The sequence below is a fragment of the Pristiophorus japonicus genome, chromosome 3 (genome assembly GCF_044704955.1).
Source record: "Pristiophorus japonicus isolate sPriJap1 chromosome 3, sPriJap1.hap1, whole genome shotgun sequence".
NCBI classification, from domain to species: Eukaryota; Metazoa; Chordata; class Chondrichthyes; family Pristiophoridae; genus Pristiophorus; species Pristiophorus japonicus.
In genome coordinates this window covers 170,521,880-170,542,852 of record NC_091979.1, presented here as the reverse complement: position 1 = coordinate 170,542,852, position 20,973 = coordinate 170,521,880, and the positions used below count along the sequence as shown (strand labels likewise).

At 47.7% G+C, this 20,973-nt stretch overlaps 1 protein-coding gene and 1 pseudogene across 1 annotated transcript in view; one reads left to right on the top strand and one right to left on the bottom strand.

The window, feature by feature from the left end:
- Nucleotides 1-3,832: 3,832 nt before the first annotated feature.
- LOC139254724 (carboxypeptidase O-like) overlaps nucleotides 3,833-20,973 on the top strand; it is a 46,153-nt gene continuing 29,012 nt past the window's right edge. The window contains exons 1-4 of the mRNA XM_070873790.1: nucleotides 3,833-3,901; nucleotides 6,307-6,418; nucleotides 6,513-6,614; nucleotides 20,030-20,134. Of these exons, the coding sequence (XP_070729891.1) occupies nucleotides 6,347-6,418; nucleotides 6,513-6,614; nucleotides 20,030-20,134 (279 nt within the window). The 5' untranslated portion in view covers nucleotides 3,833-3,901; nucleotides 6,307-6,346. The remainder of the gene's footprint in view (nucleotides 3,902-6,306; nucleotides 6,419-6,512; nucleotides 6,615-20,029; nucleotides 20,135-20,973) is intronic.
- On the bottom strand, nucleotides 4,070-4,307 carry LOC139260512 (U2 spliceosomal RNA; annotated as a pseudogene).

Here is a 20,973-nt window from a genome sequence, read left to right as displayed (position 1 = left end):
GATTGGATGACCGCTTTGCTGAACAATTCCGTTCAGTCCGTAAGTGTGACCCTGAGCTTCCAGTCACCTGTCACTTTAATTCTCCATTCCACTCCCACTCTGATATCTCCATCCTCAGACTCCTGCACTGTTCCAATGAAGCTCATCGCAAGCTCGAGGATCAGCACCTCATCATTCGTTTAGGCACTTTACAGTCTTCTGGACTCAATAGCAAGTTCAACAATTTCAGAGCATAACCTCTGATCGTCTTTGGCTCCCTTTCCCTTCCCGCCATCTTATGTTTTTTTTTCTTTCTTCTCTTTTTTTCCCTCTTTGTCTATAATGGCAGCTAGTCATTACTACGCCATTCAAACTCTATCCAGCTATCCAGATTAACCATTTTCTAACCTCTATCATTAACATTTCAATTCGGCCCATCATCCCTTTTATCTCTCAAAGCTCTCCTGAGTTCCACCCTATCACAGACCTTCCCTTCTGTTCTTTCCACCTCTCCCCCTTTCAGTGCTCAAGAACGTGCTCTTATCGAGCTTTCGAGAGTTCTGACGATGGGTCGTTGACCCGAAACATTAACTCTGTTTTTCTCTCCACAGATGCTGCCTGATTTGCTGAGATTGCCAGCATTCTCTGTTTTTATTTCATATTCCAGCATCTGCAGTATTTTGCTTTTGTATTAAAATGTTATGGATAGGTACAGAAAATAATCAAAAAGGCGAATGGAATGCTGAGCTTTATATCTAGATGACGAGAATACATGAGGGTAGAAGTTATGCTGCAGCTGTACAAAACCTTGGTTAGACCACACTTGGAGCACTGTGAGCAATTCTGGGCACCACACATATTGGCCTTGGATGGAGGGCAACATAGGATGATACCAGGGCTCCGAGGATTAAGCTATGAGGCGAGATTACACAAACTAGGGTTGTATTCTCTGGAATTTAGAAGATTAAGGGCTGATTTGATCAAAGTTTTCAAGGTATTAAAGAGAGCAGATAGGATAGATAGAGGGAAACTATTGGTGCTGGTTGGGGAGTTTAGCACTAGGGGACATAGCCTAAATGTTAGAGCCAGGCCTTTCAGGAGTAAAATTAGGAAAGACCTCTACATGCAAAGGCGAAAGACGTTTTGAACTCTCTTCCGCAAGCAGGTCAATTGTTAATTTTAAATCTGAGATTGATAGATTTTTGTAACCAAAGTTAGTAAGGGATATGAGGCAAAGGCGGGTATATGGAGTTAGGTCACAGATCAACCATGAATGGAAGAACAAGTTCGGAGGACCAAATGGCCTACTCCTGTTCCTATGTTCCTAGTAATCCAGAGAACATGAGTTCAAATCCCACCATGGCCTTTCAGAATTTGAATTAAGATTTAACTAAATCTGGAAATAATGGGCCCAAGTTTCGGGCCGCGCCTAAAACGGCACAGCCCGGACCTGGACGCCCGTTTTTCGTGCCAGAAAGTGCGCCTAAAAAAAACGTACCTATTCTCCGGCTCCCTGCAGGTCCTCTGGAGCTGGGCGCGGCGCAGCATGAGCTGTAGGGGGCGGAGCCAGGTCCCTGCGCTGAAAACAGTGCTGGGACCTCTGCACATGCGCACTACAGTGGACGCACATGTGCAGTAGCTCCAGGCGCCCAAAACTGTGGGAGGAGCCAGAAGCACGCAGCCCCTAGCCCTGGCCAAATGGCCTCACTGTGGCTGCGTGGATAAGGCTCCTCCCACCCGACCAGACCCCCGCTCCCCCCTCCCCCCCCGGCGACCCGACGTCCGCTCCCCCCCAACCCCCGGACCTCCGCGACTCTCTCTCCCTCCCCCCCCGCGACTCTTCCCCCTTCCCCACCCCCGGACCTCCGCGACTCCCCCCCTCCCCCGGACCTCCGCGACACCCCCCCTGAGACCCGACGCCACCTACCTGTAAATCCAGCCCGAAGTCTTGGGCACGGCCGTTCAGCCTCCTTCTCTCCCTTCCCCCCCCTCTCCTTCCCTCCCTCCCTCCCTCCTCTCTCCTTCCCTCCCTCCCTCCTCTCTCCTTCCTTCCCTCCTTACCTCCCTCCCTCCTCTCTCCTTCCCTCCCTCCCTCCTCTCTCCCCCTCTCCCCCTTCTCCCCCTCTCCCCTCCTCCCCCTCTCCCTTCCTCCTCCCCTCTCCTCCCCTGCTCCCCCCTTCTCCTCGCCCCTCCTCTCCTCCTCCCATCCCCCCAACCCTCCTTGTCCCCCACACCCCCCTTCCTCCTCCCCCCATCCCACGACACCCCCCTCCTCCCCACCCCACCCCCCTCCTACCCCACCCCACCCCCCATCCCCCTCCTACCCCACCCCACCCCCCACTCCCCTCCTACCCCCCTCCTACCCCACCCCACCCCACCCCCCTCCTCCCCACCCCACCCCCCTCCTACCCCACCCCCCACCCCCCTCCTACCCCACCCCCCACCCCCCTCCTACCCCACCCCACCCCACCACCCTCCTCCCAACCCCACCCCCCTCCTACCCCACCCCAACCCCCACCCCCCTCCCACCCCCCACCCCCCTCCTACCCCACCCCACCCCCCTCCTACCCCACCCCACCCCCCTCCTACCCCACCCCACCCCCCTCCTACCCCACCCCCCACCTCACCCCCTCTACCCACATCCCACCCCCCTCTATCTCCCTCATCCTTCATCCCCCCCACCCCCCTTCTCCCCCTCCCACCTCCCTTCTCCCCCTCCCCCTTCCAACCCCCTTCTCCCCCTCCCCTCGCTGTCAGAAACACAGACACTGACAGACCAAGAGTGAGAGACACACACACAGACAGACAGAGAGATAGAGATACTGACAGAGACACACTGGGGGGGGGGGGGCCGTCCCTGCACGCTGTTGGAGGACTCCCGGTGCTGCAGTCGGTAAGTAGAAAATGTTTTATTTATTGATTTTTTAAAAAAAAATTATTTTTCATTCATTTTTTTTGATTGATTTATTGGTTGATTTATTGATGTATTGATCATTTATTATTGATGATGGCTCTTTATTTGTAAAACTGAAGTGTTTAATGTTTGTAAACTTCCCTTTAAACCCCCCCCCCCCTTATTCCTTACGCCTAATTTGTAACCTACACCTGATTTTCTAAAGTGTAGACAAGGTTTTTTCGAACGTACAAAAATCTTCACTTACTCCATTCTAAGTTAGTTTGGAGTAAGTTTTCACTGCCTAAACTTTGAAAACAGGCGTAAGTGGCTGGACCCGCCCCCTTTTGAAAAAAAATTCTGTTCCAAAGTAAAACTGTTCTCACTGACTAGAACTAGAGCAAACTAAATGCCGAGAATTCAAATTTCTAAGATACTCCATTCTAAACCAGTTGCTCCAAAAAAACAGGAGCAACTCAGGCCGAAACTTGGCCCCAATAATCTGGTGTTGCTAAAAGTGGCCATAAACATGTCAAAGTGTTCTAAAAACCCAATTGTTTCAATAATGTCCTTTTGGGGAAGGAAACTTACCAACCTTGACTGTTCTGCCTATATGTACCTCCACTCCCACACCAATTTATTTGCCTCTTAACTGCCCTCCATAATGACCGAACAAAGCCATTCAGTTGTACCAGGAATGAACAATGAATGCCGACCTTGCCAGCAACGCCCACAAGAATGAATATAAAAAAATCACACTCCTGCAGGGAACCTACTCTCCTGGAGAGCATATCAGGAATCATACACCCCACAAGTTTTCTTACCAACTGAAATAATAATGAGTGCTCATTGCTGTCACTCCTGATAAGATACCCAAGTTATTGTGCTGTTTTATTTTGTACAGATTGATTTATGGAGGCCTCAGTTACCAGAGGATATTCGGCTCGAGGTCAAGGTTCATACTCGAATCCCAGCCTCAACACTTGGCTCAATTAAAGCTGAACTGAAAGAAAAATATATTCAATACGAGTAGGTACAGCTCTAAGTTACAGATTATGTCATAGTTTTAGTGATTTTTTTTTTTTTTAATTTTTCGTTGCCAATCTTTCCAATTCTTTGTCAAATCACAAACGCCAGAGGTCACCTTGCACACATCAAGGATCACTCTGCGCCAATGCTCTTAGCCAAAAGGCCGAGAGCCACTGCACCATTCCTGGAAGTACTGCAATACCAGGTTCGTGCCATGGAGGTGGATGGGTCAGGCCCCCCACACACCTCCGTGGAGATGGATGGGTCAAGCCACCCCACCCACCTCCTATTTCCAAAAAGCATAGGAGAACCACCTTCCTGATCCAGGGAGAACCACTTTGGGGTCATGGTTACTCCCTTGTCAGGTCAGTTACGCATGATCTTAGCCAAAAGGCCGAGAAGCGATGCTTCTAGTTTTAGTGATTTTTTTTTTTTTTGAAATTCGTAGCCAATCGTTCCAATTCTTTGTCAAATCACAAACGCCAGAGGTCACCTTGCACACATCAAGGATCACTCTGCGCCAATGCTCTTAGCCAAAAGGCCTAGAGCCACTGCACCGTTCCTGGAAATACTGCAATACCAGGTTCGTGCCATGGAGGTGGATGGGTCAGGCCCCCCACACACCTCCATGGAGGTGGATGGGTCAAGCCACCCCACCCACCTAGTTTTAGTGATGCTGCACTCCTGCTACCCTGCTAGATCTACTATTTTACAAGAATGAGCTAGTCAAACAGCTGCAGCTACAACTTCCACATACACCTCAGCGTAACAGTAGGTTACTCCCTTATCACAGTGGTCAGTTTGTAACAGAAGCGAAAAGGTGTATGAGGCTATTCCCAGAGTCACTCCTAACCTAGAACAAGATTTTACAGACTGGACTTTAAGGTGCTGAAATTCTGTTGGGAGTACAGTGGCAACTTCCTTGCGGTCTGAGGTATAATGAAGGAGGCTGGGTATAAATTGGATACAAGAGGCCCAACAGGAGTGGAAGATTGGCCAGCACCTGGAAGTGTTGGGTGTCCGCCCAGAAGCTATTCAGCAGCCAGTTTCCTACGGGGCTTGGGATGGGCAAAACTTCCGACCACCGCAAGTATGGGCGCTAATGTCACAGGGGATGGTGCCAGTGGAGAGCTTTCCCCTGCTGGAATTCCCATGGCTTCCAGCTCTTGTCTACCCAAGATCTGGATGCTGGGAAAAACTGGTATCGTGATCATCATAGGCACGGAAGTGAGTTCATTATGGGAGAGTTTATGGCCCAGAAAACCCTGGAATTGACTGTGGCAACTGTACTTTTCGAGGGTGGGGACAAGGCTGCGGGCTGTGTGTCACCAGAGGCTCTTCCAGTGTGACCACCCATTATGCATTTCTTCCATCCCTTTCCTCAAGATGCCTTAATATTGGTGTGGGCATCGGCAGAAAAATTGAAATAAGGTTGGCCACACTGATCCCTAATGGGGGTAATTAGCAGAAATCTGTGCTGCCCACTCTGCCATGCTAACACTGACACAGTGGGCCTGAGTATTTATGTGGCCATTAAGTAGTTCTGAATGCTTTTCAGTCGAGCACTCAAAATTGTTTTAAAGTCTTTCTCTACTACTGTTCTTAACCTTACGAACAAATATTTCCTAAGTTTGTAATTATGACCCTTTTTCAAGAAAATATGAAAACCTGCCTGAGAATCCAGAACTGATCCTCAAATAAACAGACCAGCTGAGCCATCCAAGCACATGTGCCCCTTGATTTTTCAACACCATCCCCTTCCCCCATCCCCCATCCCCCATCCCCACCCCACCCCACCCCAACGGCCTAGCAGAAACCAGGTGGGGGTTGGGGGCAATTAATAAAATGGGAGTGATGGGACTTACCCACTCCTTTCCAATCGGTGGCAAGGAAATCCATCCGAAGGTGGCGGGATCCTTTTTAAATATGCAGATCAGACTCCGATGATGTAATCAGAGACCAATCAGCTGTTTGAACTGGAGGCTTGAGTGGGGGAGCTGTGAGCTGTGGCAGCTTCTCCGTCAGACCAAAGCTGCCGGGAGCCAGATCGTGGGCAAGAAGAGGCCTAGCGAGGTACGTTGAACTTTTTATTTGGAGGTTTCCTTGTGGGCCAGAAGGAGCAGGAGTGTTTCTCTGGGCTTCACAAGGAAACCATGGGCTTGTCCTGCCCCGGGCTTCCCCCTCCCTCCCCTGATTGCGATCGCCCCTTACCTGACTGCCTAGGTCCATTCCCGTAGGCCCCCGATATGGAACTGAAGCCCAGGAGTAAAAACCTCAGCGGGTCTTGCCATGAGAGCTAATGCTCGGCCTCTCCCCTCACATGGAAGGATCCCGCCCCGCAATAAAATCAGGGCCATCATCTTGTTCCATTACACGTTACACCAACATCATCTCTGACTCCACAGAGTTTTAATAGAAAACATTCAAGCGCTCCTGGACCTACAGATGGCAGTGGGCCAAAATCAACACACCAATACTGCAGCAGACAACTACACCAGGTATCTCCCAATGGAAGAGGTAAGAGCTACAAAAAAATTGGAGAACGTTGTCTTTTTTATGAACAAAGTATAGAAGAAACATCCTTCATTGTGTTTTTCCCTCATTTGCTTAGATCTATCGCTGGATGGACCAAATGAAGGAGGATTACAAGGAGCTGGTGACAAAGCATCTGTTGGGGGAAACCTATCAGACACGCCCAATGTATTATCTAAAGGTAAGATAAGCATTCAGCTCTCTTACTCCATGCTGGTTCCTTGCTCTGTCATGAGAAGTGCTCTCCTCCACACTGCCTTGACAATGAACTTCATTCACAGAGCAGCAACCTTCGCCATTTTGCATTCATGGGACTAATCTGTATCCCACACTCAAGGGCCGATTTTAATTCTACCCGCCCAGTGGAAATTAGGTGGGTAGTAAAATAGCCACCGGCATCCCACAACGATCCTGCCGTCTTCTATTTTAATCTGCTCTTTTGAAGTCTACATGGTCCTTTGTTAAATGTGCTGGTTGGATTTTGATAATGGGCTAAGTGAGTGGACAAAAATTTGGCAGATGGACTATAATGTGGAAAAATGTGAGGTTATCCAATCTGGTAGGAAAAATAAAAAAGCAAAATATTATTTAAATGGAGAGAGACACAACAGAATGCTACAGTGTAGAGGGATTTGGGGGCCCTTGTACATGAAACAGGAATAAAAGTTCTCAATTGGGTTAAAGCCAATTTTGCTGAGCTGAGATGGGATTTGGTCAAAGTGGACTGGAAACGGCTATTTGATGGTAAATCAGTGTCAGAGCTGTGGGAGGCATTCAAGGAGGGTACAGAGTAAGCGTGTTCCCTTAAAAAAAAGGGTGGGGCTAACAAATCTAAAGCCCCCTCAATGTCAAGGGATAAAGAAAAAAATGGAAGCTTATGACAATACCGGAAACTCAACACTGTAGAAACTCTAGGGGAGTATAAGAAGTGCAGGGGTGCAATTAAAAAAGATATCATGAAAGCAAAGAGAGCGCATGAAAGAATCTTTGTAAGTAAAAGCAGGGGAAACCAAAATATGTTTTATAAATACATTAAGAGCAAGAGGATAACTAGAGAAAGAGTGGGGCCTATTAGAGACCATAAAGGAAATCTGTGTGTGGAGGCAGAGGTTGTGGGTAGGATTTTTAATGAATACTTTGCATCTGTTTTCACAAAAGAGAGGGGCGATGCAGACTTTGCAATGAGGGAGGAGGAATGTGAAATATTAGACAAGATAAACATAGTGAGAGACGAAGTATTAAGGGGCTTAGCAACTTTGAGAGCGGATAAATCCCAGGCCCAGAGGAAATGTATTCCAGGATGTTAAGAGAAGCAAAAGAGGAAATAGCAGAGGCTCTGACCATCATTTTCCAATTCTCACTGGCTATAGGTCCAGTGCCAGAGGACTGCTAATGTTGTACCTTTATTTAAAAAAGGAGAAAGGAATAGTCCGAGTAATTACAGGCCAGTCAGCCCAACTTCAGTGGTGGGAAAATTATTGGAAAAAATCCTGAGGGACAGGATAAATCTTAATTTGGAAAGACATGGATTAATCAAGGACAGTCAGCATGGATTTGTCAAGGGAAGGTCGTGTCTAACTAACTTGATTGAATTTTTCGAGAAGGTAACCAGGAGGGTCGATGAGGGCAGTGCGTATGATGTAGTGTATATGCATTTTAGCAAAGCTTTGGATAAGGTCCGACATGGCAGATTGTTCACGAAAGTAATAGCCCATGGGATCCAGGGCAAAGTGGCAAGTTGGATCAAAAACTGGCTCGTAGGTAGGAAGCAAAGGATAATGGGTGATAGACGCTTTTGTGACTGAAAGGCTGTATCCAGTGGGGTTCTGCAGGGCTCAGTGCTGGGTCCCTTGCTTTTTGTGGTATATATCAATGACTTGGACTTAAATGTTGGGGGTATGATTAAGAAGTTTGCAGATGACACTAAAATCGGCTGTGTGGTTGCTAATGAAGAAGAAAACTGTGGACTGCAGGAAGATATCAATGTACTGGTCAGGTGGGTGAAACAATGGCAAATGGAATTCAATCCGGATAAGTGTAAGGTAATGCATTTGGGGAGGTCTAACAAGGCAAGGCAATACACATTAAATGGTATGACACTGAAAAGTGTAGAGGAACAAAGGAACCTTGGAGTGCAGGTCCACAGATCCTTGAAGGTAGCAGGCCAGGTAGATAAGGTGGTTAAGAAAGCATATGGAATATTTGTCTTTATAAGTCGAGGCATGGAATACAAGAGCAAGGAGGTTATGCTTGAAATGTATTAAACACTGATTAGGCTGCAGCTGGAGTACTGTGTGCAGTTTTGGTCACCACATTACAGCAAAGATGTGATTGCACTGGAAAGGGTACAGAGGAGATTTACAAGCATGTTGCCTGGACTGGAGAATTTTGGCAATGTGGAAAGATTGGAGATGCTGGGTTTGTTTTCTTTGGAACAGAGGAGGGTACGTGGAGACCTGATTGAGGTGTATAAACAAGCCTGGATTGGGTGGATAGGAAGGACCTGTTCCCTTGGCAGAGGGGTCAACAACCAGGGGGCATAGATTTAAAGTAATTGGGGGTAGGTTAAGAGGGGATAAGAGGAGACATTTCTTCACCCAGAGGGTAGTGGGGGTTTGGAACTCACTGCTATTAAGGGTGGTTGAGGCAGAAACCCTCATCACATTTAAAGATACTTGGATGTGCACTTAAAGTGCCGTAACCCACAGTACAAGAGCTGGAAAGTGGGATTAGGCAGGATATCTCTTGGTCGGCTGGTGCTGACACATTGGGCCGAAATGGCCTCCTTTTGTGCTGTAAATTTCCCGAAATTGGTGGACATACCGTCCGCTACTCGGCGGTCTCCCTGGTTTCTGGGCGGTCTCGCCTCCGAGCGAGTTTGGTGACGGCCTCCTGCCGGCGGGGAGAGAAGACCGCTGGGTACTATCCGCTGACGTCCGCCAGTGTGCGCCGCCCAGAAGGGTCCTCCCACCCACTGAGCTGCCAGTTTGGTCCGGGCGGTCCTCCGCTCCAGCAGGAGAAGAGACCGCCACATGGAGGCAGGTCTTACCTCAACGGTAAATATGATCAACTGCAAAGAAAGGTTAGTCCACTTCTTTTCTTTTTTTGCAGGGATTTAGGTCGATGGGATCCCCTGAATGATTTCTAATGGATTTTTTAAAATGTTGTGAACATTTTTTATTTAATCAGTTTCCCCCTCCCTGGGCCCGACTCAATCCTCGGCGGTACTTTACCGAGGATTGCCGCCGAGAATGGGAGCTACTGCCCGCTGTCACCCAGAATCGGCGTGTAAGTCCCATTTTAGCCGCCGGGCAATCTTTCCCAGATTTTTCCATGAAACTTCCGCCCAAACTATCGTCAGGATCTCAGCAGTCCTTTGAACGGTACTTGGGCGGAACATAGCTTTCACCAAACTCGGGCCCATATGAAAAAGTTAGTATGCAGGTAGAGCAAGTAATTAGGAAGGCAAATGGAATGTTGCCTTTATTGCAAGGGAGATGGAGTATAAAAGTAGTGAAGTCCTGCTTCAACTGTACAGAGCGTTGGTGAGACCACACCTGGAGTACTGCGTACAGTTTTGGTCTCCTTATTTAAGAAGGGATATACTTGTAGTGGAGGCTGTTCAGAGAAGGTTCACTAGATTAATTCCTGAGATGAAGAGGTTGTCTTATGAAGAAAGGTTGAGCAGGTTACGCCTATACGCATTGGAGTTTAGAAGAATAGGATCTTATTGAAACATATAAGATTCTGAGGAGGCTTGACAGGATAGTTGCAGAGAGGATGTTTCCCCTCGTGGGGGAAACTAGAACTAGGGGACATAGTTTCAGAATAAAGGGTCTCCCATTTAAAACAGAAATGAGGTGGAATTTCTTCTCTCAGAGGGTCGTGAGTCTTTGGAATTCTCCACCCCAGAGAGCTGTGGAGCCTGGGCCATTGAATATATTTAAGGTGGAAATAGACAGATTTCTGAACGATAACTGTGTCAAGTGTTATAGAAACATTGAAACATAGAAATTTACAACGCAGAAGGAGGCCATTTCGGCCCATCGTGTCCACGCCGGCAGACAAAGAGCCGCATGGCCCTTGGTCAGCAGCCTTGAAGGTTACATATAAACCTATGAACAATGACAGAAAGGCAAAGAGCACCCAGCCCAACCAGTCCGCCTGACATAACTGCAACACCCCTTATACTGAAACATTCTACACTCCACCCCAACCGGAGCCATATGCTCTCCTGGGAGAGGCAAAAACCAGATAAAAACCCAGGCCAATTTAGGGACAAAAAATCTTGGAAAATCCCTCTCCATCCAGACGATCAAAATTAGTCCAGAAGATCACCCTGGCCTATTCGATTCCCTGCAGTACTTGCCATTAATACTGTGTCGGCCAACTAAAGGTCATCCAGTAAATCCCAATTATAAGCTCTAGGTCCGTAATTCTGCAGGTTACTGCACTTTAAGTGCCCATCCAACCATCCCTTAAAAGTGGTGAGGGTTTCTGCATCCACCACTTTTCGAGACAGCGAGTTCCAGATCCCCACAACCCTCTGCGTCAAGAAGCCCCCTCTCAAATCTCCTCTATGTCCTCATAACTAAGATTCTCCATTCCAGGCAGCATCCTAGTAAATCTCCTCTGCACCCTCTCCAGTGCAATCACGTCCTTCCTATAATACGGCGACCAGAACTACATGCAGTACTCCAGCTGTGGCCTAACCAAAGTATTATACAATTTATGCATTACCTCCCTGCTCTTATATTCCATGCCTCAGCCAATAAAGGCAAGCATTCTGTATGCCTTCTTAACCACCTTATCCACCTGGCCTGCTACTTTCAGGGATCTGTGGACAAGCACTCCAAGGTCCCTTTGTTCATCTACACTATTAAATGGCCTACCGCTTAATGTGTGTACGCTTTCCTTATTAGCCCTCCCAAGGTGCATCACCTCACACTTCTCTGAATTAAATTCCATTTGCCACTGCTCTGCCTACCTGACCAGTAGATTGATATCCTCCTGCAGCCCATGACTTTCTTCTTCATTATCAACCACACAGCCAATTTTAGTGTCGTCTGCAAACTTCTTCATCACACTCCCTATATTCAAATCTAAATCATTGATATATACCACAAAAAGCAAGGGACCCAGTACTGAGCCCTGCGGAACCCCACTGGAAACATCGTTCCAGTCACAAAAACATCCATCAACCATTACACTTTGCTTCCTACCTCCAAGCCAATTTTGGATCCAACTTGTCACTTTGCCCTGGATCCCATGGGCTTTAATCTTCTTGGCCAGTCTACCATGTGGAACCTTATCAAAAGCTTTGCTAAAGTCCATATACACTACATTGTACGCAGTACCCTCATCGACCCTCTTGGTTACTTCCTCAAAAAATTCAATCAGGTTAGTCAAACACAATTTTCCCTTAACAAATCCGTGTCGACTCTCCCTAATTAATCCTTGCCTTTCCAAATGTAGAATTATCCTGTCTTTCAGGATTTTTTCCAATAATTTTCCCACCAGTGAGGTTAGGCTGACAGGCCTGTAATTATTTGGCCTATCCCTTTCTCCCTTCTTAAACAAGGGTACTACATTAGCAGTGCTCCAATCCTCCGGCACCATGCCCAAATCCAAAGAGGACTCGAAAATGATGGTCAAGGCCTCTGCTATTTCCTCTTTTACTTCGCTCAACAGCCTGGGATGCATTTCATCCGGGCCTGGGGACTTATCAACTTTCAAAGCTGCTAAACCCCTTAATACTTCCTCTCTCACTATATTTATTTCATCCGAAATATCACACTCCTCCTCGATAGCAGTACCTGCACTGCCCCTTTCCTTTGTGAAAACAGATGCAAAGTATTCGTTAAGAACCTTACCAACATCTTCCGTCTCCACACAAAGATTACCCTCATGGTCTCTAATCGGCCCTATCCTGTCTTTAGTTATCCTCTTGCTCTTAATATATTTATAGAACATCTTTGGGTTTTCCTTAAATTTATTAGTCAATAATTTTTCATGCTCTCTCTTAGCATTCCTAATATCCTTTTTAAATTTGCGTCTTAACTTTCTATATTCCTCTAAAGATTCTATAGTATTTAACCATTGGTATATGACATAAGCGTCCTTTTTTTTCTTTATCTTCCCCTGTAAGTCCCTAGACATCCAGGGGGCTCTAGAATTATTATTCCCAACCTTTTTCTTTAAGGGCACATGTTTGGCCTGCATCTTTCGGATCAACTCCTTGAATGCCTCCCATTGTTCCGACACTATTTTACCCACAAGTAGCTGTTTCCTGTCCACTATGGCCAAATCACTCCTTAACTTAGCAAAATTAGCTTTTCCTCAATTCGGGACTTTTATTCCAGGCCTATCCTTGTCCTTATCCATAACCAACTTGAATCTGACTGAATTATGGTCGCTGGCACCCAAATGCTCTTCCATTAATACCCCTTCAACCTGCCCAGCTTCATTCCCCAAAACTAAATCCAAGACCGCCCCTTCTCATGTTGGGCTAGCTACATACTGACTAAAAAAGTTGTCGAATGCATTTCAAAAATTCCACACCCTCTATACCTTTCACACTATATTTGTCCCAATCAATATTTGGATAGTTACAATCCCCTACTATTACTACCCTATGTTTTTTGGACTTCACAGCAATTTGCCTACATATTTGCTCCTCTATCGCTCTCCCACTTTTTTGGGGTCTATAATACACGCCCAGCAGTGTGATTGCCCCTTTTTTATTTTTCAATTTGACCCATATGGCCTCATTTGATGATTCCTTTAACATATCATCCCTCCTCACCGCTGTAATAGTTTCTTTAATCAGTAGCGCGACACTCCTCCCACCCTTTTTATCCTCCTGTCTATCTTATCTAAAAATCCTGTAACCAGGAATATTGATCTGCCAAACCTGCCCCTCTTTCAGCCATGTTTCTGTAATGTCGATAATGTCATACTCCCATGTGTGCAACTGTGCTCTTAGCTCATCCGTCTTATTCGCTATACTTGCATTAAAGTATATACCATTTAGCACAGGAAGACCTCCTTGCTTACTACTTACTAAGCCTTGTTTCCTCTGTCTAACAGATTCGCTTTCTAGATTCTTGCTATCCAATTTCTGCTTTACTTCCTTCCTTTTGAATTTGTTCTCAGGTTTCCATCCCCCTGCCAAGCTAATTTAAACTCTCCCCAACAGCACTAGCAAAACCCCCCATGAGGATATTGATCCCGACGCTGTTGAGGTGCAACCCGTCCGGTTTGTACAGGTCCCATCTCCCCCAGAAGTGATTCCAATGCCTCAAGAATTTAAAGACCTCCCTCCTGCACCAATTTTCCAGCCACGTGTTCTTCCTCTCTATCCTTCTACTCTTGTACTCATTAGCATGTGGCACCGGTAGTAACCCGGAGATTACTACCTTTGAGATCCTACCCTTTAATTTTCATCCTAGCTCCCTGAATTCTGCCTGTAGGACTTCATCCCCCTTTTTACCTATATCGTTGGTCCTGATATGGACCACGACCTCTAGCTGTTTACCCTCGCCCACCCCCCCCCCCCCCCCCCGAATGACCTGCGTCCGCTCTGTGACATCCTTGACCCTGGCACCAGGGAGGCACAAAACCATTCGGGAGTCACGTCTACAGCTGCAGAGATGCTGTCTGTTCCCTTAACTATAGAATCCCCCATCACTAGAGCTCTTTTGTTCTTTGTCCCTCCCCCCTGTGCAGCTGAGCCACCCGTGGTGCCTTGGAATTGGCTCTGGCTGCACTCCCCAGAGGCACCATTGACCTAACCGATACTCAGAAGTGAATATCGGTTTGAAAGTGAGATGGACTCCCGGAGGGACTCCTGCACTACCTGCCCAGCATTCTTACTTCGTCTGGTGGTCACCCACTTCCTCTGTGGCACGCCTTTAAGCTGTGGGGTGACCACCTCCTGAAACATGCTATCCACGTAGCTCTCAGCCTTGCGGATGCACCATATTGACACCACCCGCTGCTCCAGCTCCAAAACGCAGAGGTTGAGTCGTTGAAGCTGGAGACACCTCCTGCACACATGGTTGTCTAGGCTTTGCGAAGCATCCAGGACTTCCCACATGCCGCAGGATGTGCACTCCACAGGACTGAGCTGTCCTGCCATCCCTCTAGTTAGACATATCTAGTTTAAAATCTAATTAAAAAGAAATTGAGAAACAGAGATACTCACTAACTCATCTCACCTATCTCTATGGCCTCCCGAACTCACCGACCTCTGTGGACTCCCAAACTCTCGGACTCCTGACCTCCCGAACTCACCGACGTCTGTGGCCTCCCGAACTCACCAACCCCTGTGACCTCCCGAACTCCCCGACTTCTGTGGCCTCCCAAACTCACCGACCTCTGTGGCCTCCCGAACTCACCGACTTTTATGGCCTCCCGAACCCCCAGACTCCTGACCTACCAAATTCACCGACCTCTGTGGCCGCCCGAACTCACTGACCTCTGTGGCCTCCCGAACTCACCGTCCTCTGTGGCCTCCTGAACAAACCAACCTCCCAAACTCAGACTCTCCCTGTTGTATATGAATAAAGAGTCTGACTGGATACTGTGAGCTCAAAGTAAAGTGTGACCTTAATCTTTTATTGCAGGTCTCCAGAGTGCCTCGCCAACCTGTGAGGCCTACTTAAGTACCTGTGCTCCCAAGGGATTGTGGGATCCCTTGCGACTCCAGGGGATGAGTCCTCTGGTGGCTGTACAAGGTATATACAAGTATACATACCTAACAACACTCCCCCCAAAAGTCCTGCTGGGCTGCTGCGGGTGATGGGTTCAGCTTCGTGGCCAACCGCTGTGTCGGTTGCCACTGGTGTATATGTTGGGGGGGTCAAAGAAGGTAGGGTCCAAAGTGGGTTGCTCAGGATAGTCCGTGAATCTGAGTTTGATATGGTCCAACTGTTTCCGGTGAATGAGTCCATTTGAAAGTTTGATCCAAAACACCCTGCTCCCCTCTTTGGCCACAGTAATACTGGGAAGCCACTTGGGACCTTGTCCATAATTCAATACAAATACAGGATCATTGATTTCAATTTCACGTGACACATTTGCGCTATCATGATATGTACTTTGTTGAAGCCGCCTGCTCTCCACTTCTTCATGTAGATCAGGGTGAACTAACGAGAGCCTTGTCTTAAGTACCCTTTTCATGAGCAGTTCAGCAGGTGGAATCCCAGTGAGTGAGTGGGGTCTCGTGCAGTAGCTAAGCAGAACTCGGGATAGGTGAGTCTGCAGTGAGCCTTCAGTTACCCTCTTCAAGCCCTGCTTGATGGTTTGCACTGCTCTCTCTGCCTGACCATTGGATGCTGGTTTGAACGGGGCAGATGTAACATGTTTGATCCCGTTACGGGTCATGAAGTCTTTGAACTCGGCACTGGTAAAACATGGCCCGTTGTCGCTCACGAGGACATCAGGTAGTCCGTGCGTGGCAAACATGGCTCGCAGGCTTTCAGTAGTGGCAACGGACGTGCTCGCTGATATTATCTCACATTCAATCCATTTGGAGTACGCATCTACAACCACAAGGAACATTTTATCTAAAAATGGGCCTGCATAGTCGACATGGACCCTGGACCACGGTTTGGAGGGCCACGACCATAAACTTAGTGGCGCCTCCCTGGGTGCATTGCTTAACTGCGAGCATGTGTTACATCTGTGCATGCATCGATACCGGGCCACCACATGTGGGATCTGGCTATCGTTTTCATCATTACTGTGGAGATCATTGATGAAAGTGTCTCTGCCCTTCTTGGGGACCATTACCCCACAGAAGGCAGTCTGCCTGTATAGACATTTCATCTTTGCGCCGCTGATACTGCTTTATCTCTTCCTGCATTGCCACTGGGACACTGGACCAGCTCCCGTGAAGCACACAATTTTTTAATAGGGATAGTAAGGGGTCCGAGCTCGTCCAGGTTCTAATCTGTCGGGCTGTGACGGGTGATTGCTCACTCTCCAATGATTAAATCTGCGGGCTGTACCATTTCCACCCCCGTGGTGGGCATGGTAGCCTACTGAGAGCATCGGCACAGTTTTCTGTGCCTGGCCTGTGGCGGATGGCATAGTTGTATGCGGACAACATGAGCGCCCATCTCTGGATGTGGGCCGATGCATTCGTATTTATCCCCTTACTCTCGGAAAAGAGGTATATTAGTAGCTTATGGTCCGTTTCCATTTCAAATTTTAGCCCAAACAGATATTGATGCATTTTCTTTACCCCATAGACACACGCTAACGCTTCTTTCTCAATAATGCTGTCGGCTCTCTCAGCCTTAGACAGACTTCTGGATGCATAAGCAATCGGTTGCAATTTCCCAGATTCATTAGCTTGTTGCAATACACACACGACACCATATGACAATGCATCACATGCTAGTACCAAACGCTCACATGGATCAAACAACACAAGCAATTTGTTTGAGCATAACAATTTTCTAGCTTTTACAAAGGCATTTTCTTGGCTTTTGCCCCATATCCATTCACCTCCTTTACGCAGTAAGGCGTGCAGTGGTTCTAACAGTGTGCTGAGACCCGGTAAGAAGTTACCAAAGTAGTTCAGGAGTCCTAGAAACAACTGCAGCTCCGTCACATTCTGTGGCCTCGGTGCGTTCTCGATTGCTCCGTCTTCATGTTGGTGGGCCTGATGCCATCTGCCGTGATTCTTCTCCCCCAGGAACTCCACTTCAGGTGCCAGGAAAATGCACTTCGAGCGTTTCAACCCGAGCCCCACGCGGTTGAGTCGACTAAGAACCTCCTCCAGGTTCTGCAGATGCTCGACTATGTCCCGACCTGTAACCAAAATGTCTTCCTGGAAGACCACCGTGCGCGGGACCGACTTCAATAAGCTTTCCATGTTTCTCTGGAATATCGCCACGGGTGATCGAATTCCAAACGGGCATTTGTTATAAATGAAGAGACCTTTGTGCGTGTTGATGCAGGTGAGGCCCTTCGATGATTCATCCAGCTCCTGCGTCATGTAGGCCGAGGTCAAGTCCAGCTTCGTGAATGTTTTTCCTCCCTCCAACATAGCAAAAAGGTCGTCAGCCTTTGGTAGTGGGTATTAATCCTGCAGGGAGAAATGATTGATAGTTAATTTGTAATCACCACAGATTCTAACGGTGCCGTCTCCCTTAAGGGCTGGAACAATCGGACTGGCCCACTCGTTGAATTCGATCGGTGAAATGATGCCCTCTCGTTGCAGCTGGTCCAGCTCGATCTCTACCCTTTATCTCATCATGTGCAGTCCTGCTCTTGCCTTGTGATGGATGGGTCACGCCCCCGGAATTCGGTGGATCTGCACTTTTGCTCCTTGGAACTTCCTGATGCCTGGTTCGAACAGCGAAGGGAACTTGTTTAAGACCTGGGCACACGAAGTGTCATCAGCGGGCGATAGCGCTCGGATGTCATCCCAGTTCCAGCGTATCTTTCCCAGCCAGTTCCTGCCGAGCAGCGTGGGACCATCGCCCGGGACCACCCAGAATGGTAGCTTGTGCACCGCTCCATCGTAGGAGACCTTTACGGTAGCACTGCCGATTATAGGAATCAGTTCCTTTGTGTAAGTTCTCAGTTTCATGCGAATGGGAGTCAAGACTGGCTTTGAAGCCTTGTTGCACCACAATTTATCAAAAGTCTTTTTGCTCATAATGAACTGGCTCAGCTCCATTGACACCAGGAGTCCATTTAATTTAACCTTCAGCATTATCGGGGGACACTTTATGGTAAATGTGAGCACCCCATATACCTCTGTCTCCTTGGTCTGAAGCTCTGGTTCGTCGTGATCCGCCGTGGATCTGTCCTCCTCTGCAACATGGTGGTTTGCAGGATTAACAGGGTTTGCAGCTCGCCTTCACATACGTTGGAGGTATCCCATTATTCCACAGCTCTTGCAAACGTACCCTTTGAAGCGGCATGAATGGAAACGATGATCACCCCGCAGCGCCAACAAGGTGTTAATGGCCTTACATTCATCACTCTTGATGGTGGACTCTGAGACATCTGCGGACATGCAGCTGCAGGCATATGGGTTCTGCCCTGTACGTTGCAATTTGAAAACAACATCACTTTGTTCACAGTACTTGCAGCAGCACTCGTGTGCTGAGAGATTTGCTTAGTATTGTCACTGGTGGCAATGAACACCTGGGCTATCGCTATGGCCTTACTCAAGGTTGGGGTCTCTACAGTCAAAGGTTTATGAAGTATCATTTCATGGCCAATGCCAAGTATGAAAAAGTCTCTGAGCATGTGCTCCAAATATCCTTCAAATTCGCAATGTCCTGCAAGGCATCTTAGCTCGGCAACATAACTCGCCACTTCCTGGCCTCCAGAGCTTTTGTAGGTGTAGAACCGGTACCTCGCCATCAGAACGCTTTCCTTTGGGTTCAGATGCTCCCGGACCAGTGTGCACAAATCATCGTATGATTTCTCTGTGGGTTTCGCTGGAGTCAGCATATTTTTCATGAGGCCATACATTGGTGCCCCACAGCCGGTGAGGAGAATCGCCCTTCATTTAGCAGTGCTCTCTTCCCTCTCTAGCTGGTTGGCCACGAAGTATTGGTCGAGTTGCTCCATGAAGGTTTCCCAATCATCTCCCTCCGAAAATTTATCCAGGCTGCCCACTGTTCTCTGCATCGTTGGGTTCATCATCTGTATCTCATCGCCAGTTATTGTATATGAATAAAAAGTCTGACTGGATACTGTGATCTCAAATTAAAGTGTGACCTTAGTTTTTTATTGCAGGTCTCCAGAGTGCCTCTCCAGCCTGTGAGGCCTCCTTAAGTACCTGTGCTCCCAAGGGATTGTGGGATCCCTTGGGAGTCCAGGTGGCTGTACAAGGTAAATGCAAGTTTACATACATAACACTCCTGCTCCCGGACTCTCCCGAACTCGGACTCTCCCGAACCCGGACTCTCCCGAATTCGGACTCACTCGGACTCTCCCGCTCTTGGATTCTCCCGGAACTCAGACTCTCCCGGAACTCCCGAAAGAACAATCAATCAGCTACTTCCCTTGTGTCAATGTCACTTTTAAACTCTGACGCCATTTCAAATGTTGCTATTGAGCCTTGCCTTTTAAGCCTCCGCCTCAGCTCTCGCTGCTGCTCCCACGCAGGTCCGCTGCCTCTGTTGATCTTTAAGAATGTGCGGAGTGGGCAGGGAAGTGGAGTTGAGGCCAAGATCAGATCAGCCATGATCTTATTGAATGGTAGAGCAGGCTTGAGGGGCCAAATGGCCTACTTCTCTTATTTTTTATGTTCTTATGGTTTGTGCTTAGTTAGCTAATTTTACTCAGGATTATAATTGATATATTACACTTTGCTCTAGTATTTTTGGGCTAGGGAAGGGACAGAAGAGGACAGGGTCCCTACCCTGATCAGTATTCAATGACCTTGGCTGGACGGGCAGAGGTGTGTGTGACACAGATTAATAAGAATCTTGCATTTTCATGTCAATATGGCATTGCGCTGGTGAATACAGCCATTACTGCACATGTACTCCCACAAATCACATGACCAGTGGCCCTCTTAATGTCTCTCAATTAAGGACTCAACTGCTTTTGTTTACATAGATCAGCAAAATGTCTGATAACCCCAAAAAGATTATCTGGCTGGATTGCGGCATTCATGCGAGGGAATGGATCGCACCTGCTTTCTGCCGTTGGTTTGTGAAGAAGGTGAGTGTGTGCTGATCGCAGCTCTACAACCGACCTGAGGAATGATAACTTCAACCATTTTCAAATACTGTAGTGCCCATGGTGACCATTTTAATTTCCATTACACAGCACAAGTTGGCATATATGGGGCACAAAGGAGCAGGAAAAGGGCAAGGATCGGTGATGATTGACCTTCAGCCATTGGTGGTCATTTTGACTTTGCACGATAGTGTGAAACAGGCAATATTGACTCAGCCACCTATTACACACGCTTTTGATTTTCGTTTCGTATTGAAGTCAGTGGAAACAAATATGGGGAGAGAAGTTTAATGGGTGGCCGATCCACCATTGCCCGTTTTAGCCTATCATCCGAAGTCAAAATTACCCCTGTTTTATCATTGCACATTTCCGGGAATATGCCAAATGTATGAGCAGTAGGCTGGGCCCAGACAATTCACCAGGAAAAGCCAGCATGTAACTGGCATTCAGCGTTGCTATGGCAAGTGGGAGAGCCTTCACATTTTTAAAGGCCTTGTCAATGAGTGCAGTTTATCTTGAAATGAACTCCCGGACCCCAGGAAATTAAAAAATATGAAAAAAGTTTAGCCGCTTCTCCAATTGCCGGTCATGGATAAAATTCAATACCCATCAGGCCCCTCTCCTCTCAGCACTGCTCATCCTGTTACTGGGACTGATTCTAGCTGCTGGAGATCTGAGTGGGTGCAGTGTTGAGGGCAGTGATAGGAGGGGGAGGGGAGGAGGAGCAGTGGAAAGGAAAGTAGACAGAAAATATGAGCAGCACTGGGAGAAGGTAAGAGAGAAGGAGCCTGAAGTAATGCTGTGGAAGTGTGGGAGCAGGT